At 54.1% G+C, this 13,632-nt stretch overlaps 3 protein-coding genes across 3 annotated transcripts; all 3 read right to left on the bottom strand.

Annotated features, from left to right (window-relative positions):
- Window positions 1-675: 675 nt before the first annotated feature.
- On the bottom strand, window positions 676-2,190 carry LOC308513715 (F-box only protein 31-like; the record flags this gene model as incomplete). Its single annotated transcript, XM_081083883.1, has 4 exons — window positions 676-1,005; window positions 1,099-1,309; window positions 1,427-1,857; window positions 1,975-2,190. 4 exons carry the CDS (start codon window positions 2,188-2,190, stop codon window positions 676-678), a joined length of 1,188 nt encoding a protein of 395 aa, XP_080940009.1.
- A 3,435-nt stretch (window positions 2,191-5,625) lies between these two features.
- On the bottom strand, window positions 5,626-7,140 carry LOC308513714 (F-box only protein 31-like; the record flags this gene model as incomplete). The annotated part of the gene is made up of 4 exons (XM_081083882.1): window positions 5,626-5,955; window positions 6,049-6,259; window positions 6,377-6,807; window positions 6,925-7,140. The coding sequence occupies 4 exons, from the start codon at window positions 7,138-7,140 to the stop codon at window positions 5,626-5,628; spliced, it is 1,188 nt and encodes a 395-aa protein (XP_080940008.1).
- A 3,435-nt stretch (window positions 7,141-10,575) lies between these two features.
- Window positions 10,576-12,089, bottom strand: LOC308513713 (F-box only protein 31-like; the record flags this gene model as incomplete). Its single annotated transcript, XM_081083881.1, has 4 exons — window positions 10,576-10,905; window positions 10,998-11,208; window positions 11,326-11,756; window positions 11,874-12,089. 4 exons carry the CDS (start codon window positions 12,087-12,089, stop codon window positions 10,576-10,578), a joined length of 1,188 nt encoding a protein of 395 aa, XP_080940007.1.
- Window positions 12,090-13,632: the final 1,543 nt, after the last annotated feature.

Genomic DNA, 13,632 nt, shown 5'->3' with positions numbered 1-13,632 from the left:
AGGACACAAAACAAGTCTATACAAATTCAGGAAGATTGAAATCATATCAGACACCTTCTCTGATCATAATGGTATGACACTGGAAATCATAAGAAAAAACTGAAAAACACAGAAATACATGGAAGCTAAACAACGAATGGGTTAACAATGACATCAATGATGAAATCAGAAAATATCTGGAAATGAATGCAAATGAGAGCACAACAACCCCAAATCTATGGGATGCAATGAAAGCAGTCCAAAGAGGGAAATTCATTGCATTACAGGCCTACCTGAAGAAACATGAAAAAAAATCTAACTTTACACTTAAAGGTACTAGAAAAAGAAGGATAAAGAAAGCCCAGCTCAGCCAGTGTGGCTCCATGGGTGAGTGTGGACCTATGAACCAAAAGATAACGGTTCAATTCCCAGTAGGGGCACATGCTTGGGTTGTGGCTCGATCCCCAGGGTGGGGCATGCAAGAGGCAGCAATCAATGATTCTCTCTCCTAAATCATGTATCTATCTCTCTATCCCTCTCTCTTCCTCTCTGAAATCAGTAAAAATATATTTTAAAATAAAAGAAGAGATTTTGTTTTAATTTTATAAGCAATGGGAAACCACTTAAGATTTATAAATGAAGAAAAACGATTGAAAAAAACTGCCAGTAAAGAATTATTCAGATTAAAACACCAAACTAGACAATGTCCTTGAGCATCTCCAGGAAGGCCTGCGGGGATGGCGCCTCCGCATTCTGGAAGGTGTCGTGGACTCTGCCGTACCAGAAGAAGTATTTCTCCTCCAGCCAGATGAACCCGAAGTGGTCCTCATCGAACAGGATGAAGACTCCGGGGCAGCAGTGCCTGGGGTGGGCGAAGGACTCAATGTCCAGGCCGTAGAAACACATCCTGCAGGTTCGGGGGTAGTTCTGGTCGCTGGAGCGCACGCCCGCAGGCAGCACAAACCGCACAGGCTGCTCCTCCCAAGCGGCGGCCCCGGACTCCCCGGCGCTGGGCTGGGCAGGGCTCTGCCAGCCATGGCCCTGGCTGTCCTCGGTCGCGTCTTCTTGCTGCTGCTGCTGCTGCTGCTGCTGCTGCTGCTGCTGCTGCTCCCGGGTCACCTGCTCGTCCATCTCGCGGACCCCGCGGGAGAGCTCGTCGAAGCTGCGGAAGAACTCGCCCTCGGGCAGCGGGATGCGGCGCCCGAGGTGGATCTCCAGCGCCTTGGTGCCGATGCCCATGAGCCTCGTGACCCTGGCGTACTTCCCGTGGAAGCTGAGCATGAGGGTGGTGGGGCCCAGGGCGTTGTATTTGCGGTGGAAGAGGCCTGGCCTGATGAGGTCGCCCGGGCGGCGCGGCGGGAGGTAGAGGCGGCGGTAGGTCAGGCAGTCGTGCCGCTGGCCGTCCGCCTGCACCCGCCCCCGTTCTCCCCTGGGCCGCGCTGGCGACCCCGTTCGGTGGTCGGTCCTCTTGCACTGGATGGTGAGCCTGTCCCCCTGAACCTGCATGCGGCCGCTGTGGGGCCTGCCGAGGAGGCCTGCCATGCACTCCAGCGCGGCCGAGTGCCGCTCCGCCAGGCGAATTCGGAACCAGGGCTTGGTATGGACTGGGCCCCGCACAGGGGTGTCCAGGGGAGGCCTGTAGGGCCAGGCAGTGATGCAGAAGCCGTCCGCCACGACATTCAGCAGTATTCTAACGCTGTAGTTGAGCTGCCACAACCCCAGAATGTGTCTGTGTGGGAACAGCTTCGCATAGACTTCTCGATAGGACACCCCGGTCCGCTCCGGGTCCTGCAGGTTTCCAGGAAGGCCAAACTCCTCGCGGCAGCGCCGACGCCAGATGCTGTCGGTGCGCAGGATGTGCTGGAATGTGGTGCAGGCCTGGGCCAGGCTGCGCAGGTCGGTGCCGGGGAGCGAGGCGAAGATCTCCACCAGGATCTCCACCGGCAGGTCCTGCAGCGACGGGGGCGGGGGCGGCGCGGGGCTCGCGATTCCTACCCTCCCCGCGCAGCGCCGCGCGGCCTCGTCCACCTCGACGTGCTTTTCTGCCGGGGACGGCTTGCTGGGGGCCGCTGCCATCTCAGCCGGGCGCTGGCGCTCCTGGCGACACCGCTTGGCGTCGGCCTCTGCCGTCTCAGCTGGGCGCTGGCGCTTCTGAAGACACCGATGTCCCCGCGAAGAGCCCAGGCCACAGAGGCCAGCGCACTCCTCCATGTCTCCACCTGTAACTGCCACCACAGCCGGGGCTTTCAACCGGCTCAATCCGCCCTCGAGTCCAGCCACGCCCCCACGGCCTAGCCACGCCCCCTCAGAGAGGAGCCAATTGTAGGACTCTAAAGAAACCCATACCGCCCTGACTGGTTGGGCTGGGTGGATAGAGCTTTGGCCTGCGGAATGGAGGGTCCCAGGTTCGAATCCAGTCAAGGGCATGTACCTTGGTGGCGGGCCAATCCCCAGTAGGGGGTGTGCAGGAGGCAGCTGATTGATGTTTCTGACTTTCTGTCCCTCTCCCTTCCTCTCTGCAAAATATTAAAGAAAGAAACTCATACCCATTAACAGTCGCTCCTCTCCTCCCGCCCTAGCCCTAGCCCTAGCCCTTCTATCTAATAGGCCTCCAGGGATACAGGGATATGCCTATGGGCAGGGGGACATTTCAGTCATAATATCTGGTCTTTTGTGACTGGCTTCTTTCACTTGGCATAACATTTTTAGAGTTTTATGTATGCTATATTCTAGTATGGGTATACCACATGTTGTTTACCCCTTCATCAGTTGATGAGTATTTGGGCTGTTTACGGTTTGAGGCTCGTATGAGTAACGCGGCTATGAACATTGTGTACACGTTTTTTTGTGTGAACATGTTTCCGTTTCTTTTGGGTATGTAACTAGAAGTGGAACTTCCGGGTCATCTGGGAACTCTATGCTTAGCATATTGAGGAACTGCCAAAAACGTTTTCCAACGTGGCCCCGCTATTTTACATTTCCACCAGCATTGTACGAGAGGTCCAATTTTTAAACATTCTCATGAATGCTTTTTTTAAAAAAATATTGCCCTAACCGGTTTGGCTCAGTGGCTAGAGCGTCGGCCTGCAGACTGAAGGGTCCCAGGTTCGATTCGGGTCAAGGGCATGTACCTCGGTTGCCGGCACATCCCCAGCAGGGGGTGTGCAGGAGGCAGCTGATTGATGTTTCTGGCTCTCTATCCATCTCCCTTCCTCTCTGTAAAACATCAATAAAATAAATATTTAAAATCTACAGTAATTAAAGAGAAAAATGGTAATTGGCATACGGCGCTACCCTTTTCATTGGCTAATCAGGGCTATATGCAAACTAACCGCCAACTAAGATTGGCAGTTAACCGCCAACTAAGATTGGCAGTTAACCGCCAACTAAGATTGGCAGTTAACCGCCAACTAAGATTGGCAGTTAACTGCCAACTAAGATTGGCAGTTAACTGCCAACAAGATGGCGGCTAATTTGCATATGTAGGCACCATGCAGGGAGGCGAAAGGGAAAGCAGGAAGAAGCCCCCTGCCACGGACAGTGATCAGAAACCCAGGGGGGAGCTAAGAGCTGGGGGCCAGGGCAAAGGCGGCCCTGGGGCCTGGGGCCGCCTTTGCCCTGCCCCCCAGCCATGATCGGAGAGAATCAGGTGCCTTTGCCGCCCTGGCCAGTGATAGCAGGAAGTAGGGGTGGAGCCAGCGATGGGAGCTGGGCACGGTCGAAGCTGGCAGTTCCGGGAGCTAGGGGTCCCTTGCCTGGGCCTAAAGCGAAGCCCACGATCGCGGGGCCGCTGCAGCTGCAGGTCCCCGCTGCCCCGGCCGGACGCCTTGGCCAGAGGCATTAGGCCTGGGCAGGGGCAGAGCGGGAGATCGCGGGGAGCTGGGGGTCTCCTGCCCAGGCCTGACACCTCTGCCGGAGGCCTCAGGCCTGGTCAAGGGGCCGATCCGGTGATTGGTGATCGGAGGGTGATGAGGGTCAACTCCTCTGGCCGAGGCATCAGGCCTGGGCCGGGGCCAGGGCCAGTGATCGGGGGGAGATGGGGGTTCCCTGTCCAAGCCTGACACCTCTGGCGGAGGCGTCAGGCCTGAGCAAGGGGCCGATCAGGCGATCGGAGGGTGATGGGGGTCAACGCCTGAGGGCTCCCAGTATGTGAGAGGGGGCAGGCTGGGCTGAGGGACACTCCCCCCCCCCACCCCCACCCGCCCCCCCACCACACACACACACAGTGCACGAATTTCGTGCACCGGGCCCCGAGTTATTCATAAAAGCCAAAAAGTGAAAACCACACAAATGTTCAGCAACTGATTTAATAGATAAATCAACAGTAGTTTATATAAGAAGTTAATTATACTTCAATACAGATGTTCAGAAAAGATTTTGTTTTTCCCATTAGAACGTCAGCTGACTTCTCAATAGAGATACTTCAGGCCAGAAGGGCACCGCATGAGGTACTCAGAGTAATGAAAAGCAAGAGTACTGTATCTAAGATTACTGTATCTAAGACTATTGTATCCAGCGACGCTATCATTTAAAATGGAAGGTGAAATAAACAGCTTGCCAGACCAATACAAGAAAGGTGAAAGACTTCAAAACAAAGACCATAACAAGAAACAAAGAAGGCCTCTACATAATACTAAAGGGAATGATTTCACAAGAAAACATAACCCTTGTAAACATGTGTGCACCCAATATAGGAGCACCCAAATATATTTTTAAAAACCCTTGATGGACTTTAAGGGAGAGATTAACAGTAACACAGTCACGTTAGGGGACTTTCACACCCCAGTGACATCACTGGATAGATCTTCCAGACAAAAAAAAAAAAAAAATCAACAAGGAAACAGAGGCCTTAAATGATACACTAGATCAGACGGATCTAACTGATATTTACAGAACATTTCACCCCAAAAGGACAGAATATACATTCTTCTCAAGTGCACATGAAACAATGTCAAAGATAGCCCACATGTTAGGACACAAAACAAGTCTATACAAATTCAGGAAGATTGAAATCATATCAGACACCTTCTCTGATCATAATGGTATGACACTGGAAATCATAAGAAAAAACTGAAAAACACAGAAATACATGGAAGCTAAACAACGAATGGGTTAACAATGACATCAATGATGAAATCAGAAAATATCTGGAAATGAATGCAAATGAGAGCACAACAACCCCAAATCTATGGGATGCAATGAAAGCAGTCCAAAGAGGGAAATTCATTGCATTACAGGCCTACCTGAAGAAACATGAAAAAAAATCTAACTTTACACTTAAAGGTACTAGAAAAAGAAGGATAAAGAAAGCCCAGCTCAGCCAGTGTGGCTCCATGGGTGAGTGTGGACCTATGAACCAAAAGATAACGGTTCAATTCCCAGTAGGGGCACATGCTTGGGTTGTGGCTCGATCCCCAGGGTGGGGCATGCAAGAGGCAGCAATCAATGATTCTCTCTCCTAAATCATGTATCTATCTCTCTATCCCTCTCTCTTCCTCTCTGAAATCAGTAAAAATATATTTTAAAATAAAAGAAGAGATTTTGTTTTAATTTTATAAGCAATGGGAAACCACTTAAGATTTATAAATGAAGAAAAACGATTGAAAAAAACTGCCAGTAAAGAATTATTCAGATTAAAACACCAAACTAGACAATGTCCTTGAGCATCTCCAGGAAGGCCTGCGGGGATGGCGCCTCCGCATTCTGGAAGGTGTCGTGGACTCTGCCGTACCAGAAGAAGTATTTCTCCTCCAGCCAGATGAACCCGAAGTGGTCCTCATCGAACAGGATGAAGACTCCGGGGCAGCAGTGCCTGGGGTGGGCGAAGGACTCAATGTCCAGGCCGTAGAAACACATCCTGCAGGTTCGGGGGTAGTTCTGGTCGCTGGAGCGCACGCCCGCAGGCAGCACAAACCGCACAGGCTGCTCCTCCCAAGCGGCGGCCCCGGACTCCCCGGCGCTGGGCTGGGCAGGGCTCTGCCAGCCATGGCCCTGGCTGTCCTCGGTCGCGTCTTCTTGCTGCTGCTGCTGCTGCTGCTGCTGCTGCTGCTGCTGCTGCTCCCGGGTCACCTGCTCGTCCATCTCGCGGACCCCGCGGGAGAGCTCGTCGAAGCTGCGGAAGAACTCGCCCTCGGGCAGCGGGATGCGGCGCCCGAGGTGGATCTCCAGCGCCTTGGTGCCGATGCCCATGAGCCTCGTGACCCTGGCGTACTTCCCGTGGAAGCTGAGCATGAGGGTGGTGGGGCCCAGGGCGTTGTATTTGCGGTGGAAGAGGCCTGGCCTGATGAGGTCGCCCGGGCGGCGCGGCGGGAGGTAGAGGCGGCGGTAGGTCAGGCAGTCGTGCCGCTGGCCGTCCGCCTGCACCCGCCCCCGTTCTCCCCTGGGCCGCGCTGGCGACCCCGTTCGGTGGTCGGTCCTCTTGCACTGGATGGTGAGCCTGTCCCCCTGAACCTGCATGCGGCCGCTGTGGGGCCTGCCGAGGAGGCCTGCCATGCACTCCAGCGCGGCCGAGTGCCGCTCCGCCAGGCGAATTCGGAACCAGGGCTTGGTATGGACTGGGCCCCGCACAGGGGTGTCCAGGGGAGGCCTGTAGGGCCAGGCAGTGATGCAGAAGCCGTCCGCCACGACATTCAGCAGTATTCTAACGCTGTAGTTGAGCTGCCACAACCCCAGAATGTGTCTGTGTGGGAACAGCTTCGCATAGACTTCTCGATAGGACACCCCGGTCCGCTCCGGGTCCTGCAGGTTTCCAGGAAGGCCAAACTCCTCGCGGCAGCGCCGACGCCAGATGCTGTCGGTGCGCAGGATGTGCTGGAATGTGGTGCAGGCCTGGGCCAGGCTGCGCAGGTCGGTGCCGGGGAGCGAGGCGAAGATCTCCACCAGGATCTCCACCGGCAGGTCCTGCAGCGACGGGGGCGGGGGCGGCGCGGGGCTCGCGATTCCTACCCTCCCCGCGCAGCGCCGCGCGGCCTCGTCCACCTCGACGTGCTTTTCTGCCGGGGACGGCTTGCTGGGGGCCGCTGCCATCTCAGCCGGGCGCTGGCGCTCCTGGCGACACCGCTTGGCGTCGGCCTCTGCCGTCTCAGCTGGGCGCTGGCGCTTCTGAAGACACCGATGTCCCCGCGAAGAGCCCAGGCCACAGAGGCCAGCGCACTCCTCCATGTCTCCACCTGTAACTGCCACCACAGCCGGGGCTTTCAACCGGCTCAATCCGCCCTCGAGTCCAGCCACGCCCCCACGGCCTAGCCACGCCCCCTCAGAGAGGAGCCAATTGTAGGACTCTAAAGAAACCCATACCGCCCTGACTGGTTGGGCTGGGTGGATAGAGCTTTGGCCTGCGGAATGGAGGGTCCCAGGTTCGAATCCAGTCAAGGGCATGTACCTTGGTGGCGGGCCAATCCCCAGTAGGGGGTGTGCAGGAGGCAGCTGATTGATGTTTCTGACTTTCTGTCCCTCTCCCTTCCTCTCTGCAAAATATTAAAGAAAGAAACTCATACCCATTAACAGTCGCTCCTCTCCTCCCGCCCTAGCCCTAGCCCTAGCCCTTCTATCTAATAGGCCTCCAGGGATACAGGGATATGCCTATGGGCAGGGGGACATTTCAGTCATAATATCTGGTCTTTTGTGACTGGCTTCTTTCACTTGGCATAACATTTTTAGAGTTTTATGTATGCTATATTCTAGTATGGGTATACCACATGTTGTTTACCCCTTCATCAGTTGATGAGTATTTGGGCTGTTTACGGTTTGAGGCTCGTATGAGTAACGCGGCTATGAACATTGTGTACACGTTTTTTTGTGTGAACATGTTTCCGTTTCTTTTGGGTATGTAACTAGAAGTGGAACTTCCGGGTCATCTGGGAACTCTATGCTTAGCATATTGAGGAACTGCCAAAAACGTTTTCCAACGTGGCCCCGCTATTTTACATTTCCACCAGCATTGTACGAGAGGTCCAATTTTTAAACATTCTCATGAATGCTTTTTTTAAAAAAATATTGCCCTAACCGGTTTGGCTCAGTGGCTAGAGCGTCGGCCTGCAGACTGAAGGGTCCCAGGTTCGATTCGGGTCAAGGGCATGTACCTCGGTTGCCGGCACATCCCCAGCAGGGGGTGTGCAGGAGGCAGCTGATTGATGTTTCTGGCTCTCTATCCATCTCCCTTCCTCTCTGTAAAACATCAATAAAATAAATATTTAAAATCTACAGTAATTAAAGAGAAAAATGGTAATTGGCATACGGCGCTACCCTTTTCATTGGCTAATCAGGGCTATATGCAAACTAACCGCCAACTAAGATTGGCAGTTAACCGCCAACTAAGATTGGCAGTTAACCGCCAACTAAGATTGGCAGTTAACCGCCAACTAAGATTGGCAGTTAACTGCCAACTAAGATTGGCAGTTAACTGCCAACAAGATGGCGGCTAATTTGCATATGTAGGCACCATGCAGGGAGGCGAAAGGGAAAGCAGGAAGAAGCCCCCTGCCACGGACAGTGATCAGAAACCCAGGGGGGAGCTAAGAGCTGGGGGCCAGGGCAAAGGCGGCCCTGGGGCCTGGGGCCGCCTTTGCCCTGCCCCCCAGCCATGATCGGAGAGAATCAGGTGCCTTTGCCGCCCTGGCCAGTGATAGCAGGAAGTAGGGGTGGAGCCAGCGATGGGAGCTGGGCACGGTCGAAGCTGGCAGTTCCGGGAGCTAGGGGTCCCTTGCCTGGGCCTAAAGCGAAGCCCACGATCGCGGGGCCGCTGCAGCTGCAGGTCCCCGCTGCCCCGGCCGGACGCCTTGGCCAGAGGCATTAGGCCTGGGCAGGGGCAGAGCGGGAGATCGCGGGGAGCTGGGGGTCTCCTGCCCAGGCCTGACACCTCTGCCGGAGGCCTCAGGCCTGGTCAAGGGGCCGATCCGGTGATTGGTGATCGGAGGGTGATGAGGGTCAACTCCTCTGGCCGAGGCATCAGGCCTGGGCCGGGGCCAGGGCCAGTGATCGGGGGGAGATGGGGGTTCCCTGTCCAAGCCTGACACCTCTGGCGGAGGCGTCAGGCCTGAGCAAGGGGCCGATCAGGCGATCGGAGGGTGATGGGGGTCAACGCCTGAGGGCTCCCAGTATGTGAGAGGGGGCAGGCTGGGCTGAGGGACACTCCCCCCCCCCACCCCCACCCGCCCCCCCACCACACACACACACAGTGCACGAATTTCGTGCACCGGGCCCCGAGTTATTCATAAAAGCCAAAAAGTGAAAACCACACAAATGTTCAGCAACTGATTTAATAGATAAATCAACAGTAGTTTATATAAGAAGTTAATTATACTTCAATACAGATGTTCAGAAAAGATTTTGTTTTTCCCATTAGAACGTCAGCTGACTTCTCAATAGAGATACTTCAGGCCAGAAGGGCACCGCATGAGGTACTCAGAGTAATGAAAAGCAAGAGTACTGTATCTAAGATTACTGTATCTAAGACTATTGTATCCAGCGACGCTATCATTTAAAATGGAAGGTGAAATAAACAGCTTGCCAGACCAATACAAGAAAGGTGAAAGACTTCAAAACAAAGACCATAACAAGAAACAAAGAAGGCCTCTACATAATACTAAAGGGAATGATTTCACAAGAAAACATAACCCTTGTAAACATGTGTGCACCCAATATAGGAGCACCCAAATATATTTTTAAAAACCCTTGATGGACTTTAAGGGAGAGATTAACAGTAACACAGTCACGTTAGGGGACTTTCACACCCCAGTGACATCACTGGATAGATCTTCCAGACAAAAAAAAAAAAAAAATCAACAAGGAAACAGAGGCCTTAAATGATACACTAGATCAGACGGATCTAACTGATATTTACAGAACATTTCACCCCAAAAGGACAGAATATACATTCTTCTCAAGTGCACATGAAACAATGTCAAAGATAGCCCACATGTTAGGACACAAAACAAGTCTATACAAATTCAGGAAGATTGAAATCATATCAGACACCTTCTCTGATCATAATGGTATGACACTGGAAATCATAAGAAAAAACTGAAAAACACAGAAATACATGGAAGCTAAACAACGAATGGGTTAACAATGACATCAATGATGAAATCAGAAAATATCTGGAAATGAATGCAAATGAGAGCACAACAACCCCAAATCTATGGGATGCAATGAAAGCAGTCCAAAGAGGGAAATTCATTGCATTACAGGCCTACCTGAAGAAACATGAAAAAAAATCTAACTTTACACTTAAAGGTACTAGAAAAAGAAGGATAAAGAAAGCCCAGCTCAGCCAGTGTGGCTCCATGGGTGAGTGTGGACCTATGAACCAAAAGATAACGGTTCAATTCCCAGTAGGGGCACATGCTTGGGTTGTGGCTCGATCCCCAGGGTGGGGCATGCAAGAGGCAGCAATCAATGATTCTCTCTCCTAAATCATGTATCTATCTCTCTATCCCTCTCTCTTCCTCTCTGAAATCAGTAAAAATATATTTTAAAATAAAAGAAGAGATTTTGTTTTAATTTTATAAGCAATGGGAAACCACTTAAGATTTATAAATGAAGAAAAACGATTGAAAAAAACTGCCAGTAAAGAATTATTCAGATTAAAACACCAAACTAGACAATGTCCTTGAGCATCTCCAGGAAGGCCTGCGGGGATGGCGCCTCCGCATTCTGGAAGGTGTCGTGGACTCTGCCGTACCAGAAGAAGTATTTCTCCTCCAGCCAGATGAACCCGAAGTGGTCCTCATCGAACAGGATGAAGACTCCGGGGCAGCAGTGCCTGGGGTGGGCGAAGGACTCAATGTCCAGGCCGTAGAAACACATCCTGCAGGTTCGGGGGTAGTTCTGGTCGCTGGAGCGCACGCCCGCAGGCAGCACAAACCGCACAGGCTGCTCCTCCCAAGCGGCGGCCCCGGACTCCCCGGCGCTGGGCTGGGCAGGGCTCTGCCAGCCATGGCCCTGGCTGTCCTCGGTCGCGTCTTCTTGCTGCTGCTGCTGCTGCTGCTGCTGCTGCTGCTGCTGCTGCTCCGGGTCACCTGCTCGTCCATCTCGCGGACCCCGCGGGAGAGCTCGTCGAAGCTGCGGAAGAACTCGCCCTCGGGCAGCGGGATGCGGCGCCCGAGGTGGATCTCCAGCGCCTTGGTGCCGATGCCCATGAGCCTCGTGACCCTGGCGTACTTCCCGTGGAAGCTGAGCATGAGGGTGGTGGGGCCCAGGGCGTTGTATTTGCGGTGGAAGAGGCCTGGCCTGATGAGGTCGCCCGGGCGGCGCGGCGGGAGGTAGAGGCGGCGGTAGGTCAGGCAGTCGTGCCGCTGGCCGTCCGCCTGCACCCGCCCCCGTTCTCCCCTGGGCCGCGCTGGCGACCCCGTTCGGTGGTCGGTCCTCTTGCACTGGATGGTGAGCCTGTCCCCCTGAACCTGCATGCGGCCGCTGTGGGGCCTGCCGAGGAGGCCTGCCATGCACTCCAGCGCGGCCGAGTGCCGCTCCGCCAGGCGAATTCGGAACCAGGGCTTGGTATGGACTGGGCCCCGCACAGGGGTGTCCAGGGGAGGCCTGTAGGGCCAGGCAGTGATGCAGAAGCCGTCCGCCACGACATTCAGCAGTATTCTAACGCTGTAGTTGAGCTGCCACAACCCCAGAATGTGTCTGTGTGGGAACAGCTTCGCATAGACTTCTCGATAGGACACCCCGGTCCGCTCCGGGTCCTGCAGGTTTCCAGGAAGGCCAAACTCCTCGCGGCAGCGCCGACGCCAGATGCTGTCGGTGCGCAGGATGTGCTGGAATGTGGTGCAGGCCTGGGCCAGGCTGCGCAGGTCGGTGCCGGGGAGCGAGGCGAAGATCTCCACCAGGATCTCCACCGGCAGGTCCTGCAGCGACGGGGGCGGGGGCGGCGCGGGGCTCGCGATTCCTACCCTCCCCGCGCAGCGCCGCGCGGCCTCGTCCACCTCGACGTGCTTTTCTGCCGGGGACGGCTTGCTGGGGGCCGCTGCCATCTCAGCCGGGCGCTGGCGCTCCTGGCGACACCGCTTGGCGTCGGCCTCTGCCGTCTCAGCTGGGCGCTGGCGCTTCTGAAGACACCGATGTCCCCGCGAAGAGCCCAGGCCACAGAGGCCAGCGCACTCCTCCATGTCTCCACCTGTAACTGCCACCACAGCCGGGGCTTTCAACCGGCTCAATCCGCCCTCGAGTCCAGCCACGCCCCCACGGCCTAGCCACGCCCCCTCAGAGAGGAGCCAATTGTAGGACTCTAAAGAAACCCATACCGCCCTGACTGGTTGGGCTGGGTGGATAGAGCTTTGGCCTGCGGAATGGAGGGTCCCAGGTTCGAATCCAGTCAAGGGCATGTACCTTGGTGGCGGGCCAATCCCCAGTAGGGGGTGTGCAGGAGGCAGCTGATTGATGTTTCTGACTTTCTGTCCCTCTCCCTTCCTCTCTGCAAAATATTAAAGAAAGAAACTCATACCCATTAACAGTCGCTCCTCTCCTCCCGCCCTAGCCCTAGCCCTAGCCCTTCTATCTAATAGGCCTCCAGGGATACAGGGATATGCCTATGGGCAGGGGGACATTTCAGTCATAATATCTGGTCTTTTGTGACTGGCTTCTTTCACTTAGCATAACATTTTTAGAGTTTTATGTATGCTATATTCTAGTATGGGTATACCACATGTTGTTTACCCCTTCATCAGTTGATGAGTATTTGGGCTGTTTACGGTTTGAGGCTCGTATGAGTAACGCGGCTATGAACATTGTGTACACGTTTTTTTGTGTGAACATGTTTCCGTTTCTTTTGGGTATGTAACTAGAAGTGGAACTTCCGGGTCATCTGGGAACTCTATGCTTAGCATATTGAGGAACTGCCAAAAACGTTTTCCAACGTGGCCCCGCTATTTTACATTTCCACCAGCATTGTACGAGAGGTCCAATTTTTAAACATTCTCATGAATGCTTTTTTTAAAAAAATATTGCCCTAACCGGTTTGGCTCAGTGGCTAGAGCGTCGGCCTGCAGACTGAAGGGTCCCAGGTTCGATTCGGGTCAAGGGCATGTACCTCGGTTGCCGGCACATCCCCAGCAGGGGGTGTGCAGGAGGCAGCTGATTGATGTTTCTGGCTCTCTATCCATCTCCCTTCCTCTCTGTAAAACATCAATAAAATAAATATTTAAAATCTACAGTAATTAAAGAGAAAAATGGTAATTGGCATACGGCGCTACCCTTTTCATTGGCTAATCAGGGCTATATGCAAACTAACCGCCAACTAAGATTGGCAGTTAACCGCCAACTAAGATTGGCAGTTAACCGCCAACTAAGATTGGCAGTTAACCGCCAACTAAGATTGGCAGTTAACTGCCAACTAAGATTGGCAGTTAACTGCCAACAAGATGGCGGCTAATTTGCATATGTAGGCACCATGCAGGGAGGCGAAAGGGAAAGCAGGAAGAAGCCCCCTGCCACGGACAGTGATCAGAAACCCAGGGGGGAGCTAAGAGCTGGGGGCCAGGGCAAAGGCGGCCCTGGGGCCTGGGGCCGCCTTTGCCCTGCCCCCCAGCCATGATCGGAGAGAATCAGGTGCCTTTGCCGCCCTGGCCAGTGATAGCAGGAAGTAGGGGTGGAGCCAGCGATGGGAGCTGGGCACGGTCGAAGCTGGCAGTTCCGGGAGCTAGGGGTCCCTTG

This window comes from Myotis nattereri (assembly GCF_964212035.1).
Source record: "Myotis nattereri genome assembly, chromosome: 2".
NCBI classification, from domain to species: domain Eukaryota; kingdom Metazoa; phylum Chordata; class Mammalia; order Chiroptera; family Vespertilionidae; genus Myotis; species Myotis nattereri.
The sequence above is the reverse complement of the archived record's forward strand: the minus strand, read 5'-3'. Positions and strand labels throughout refer to the sequence as shown.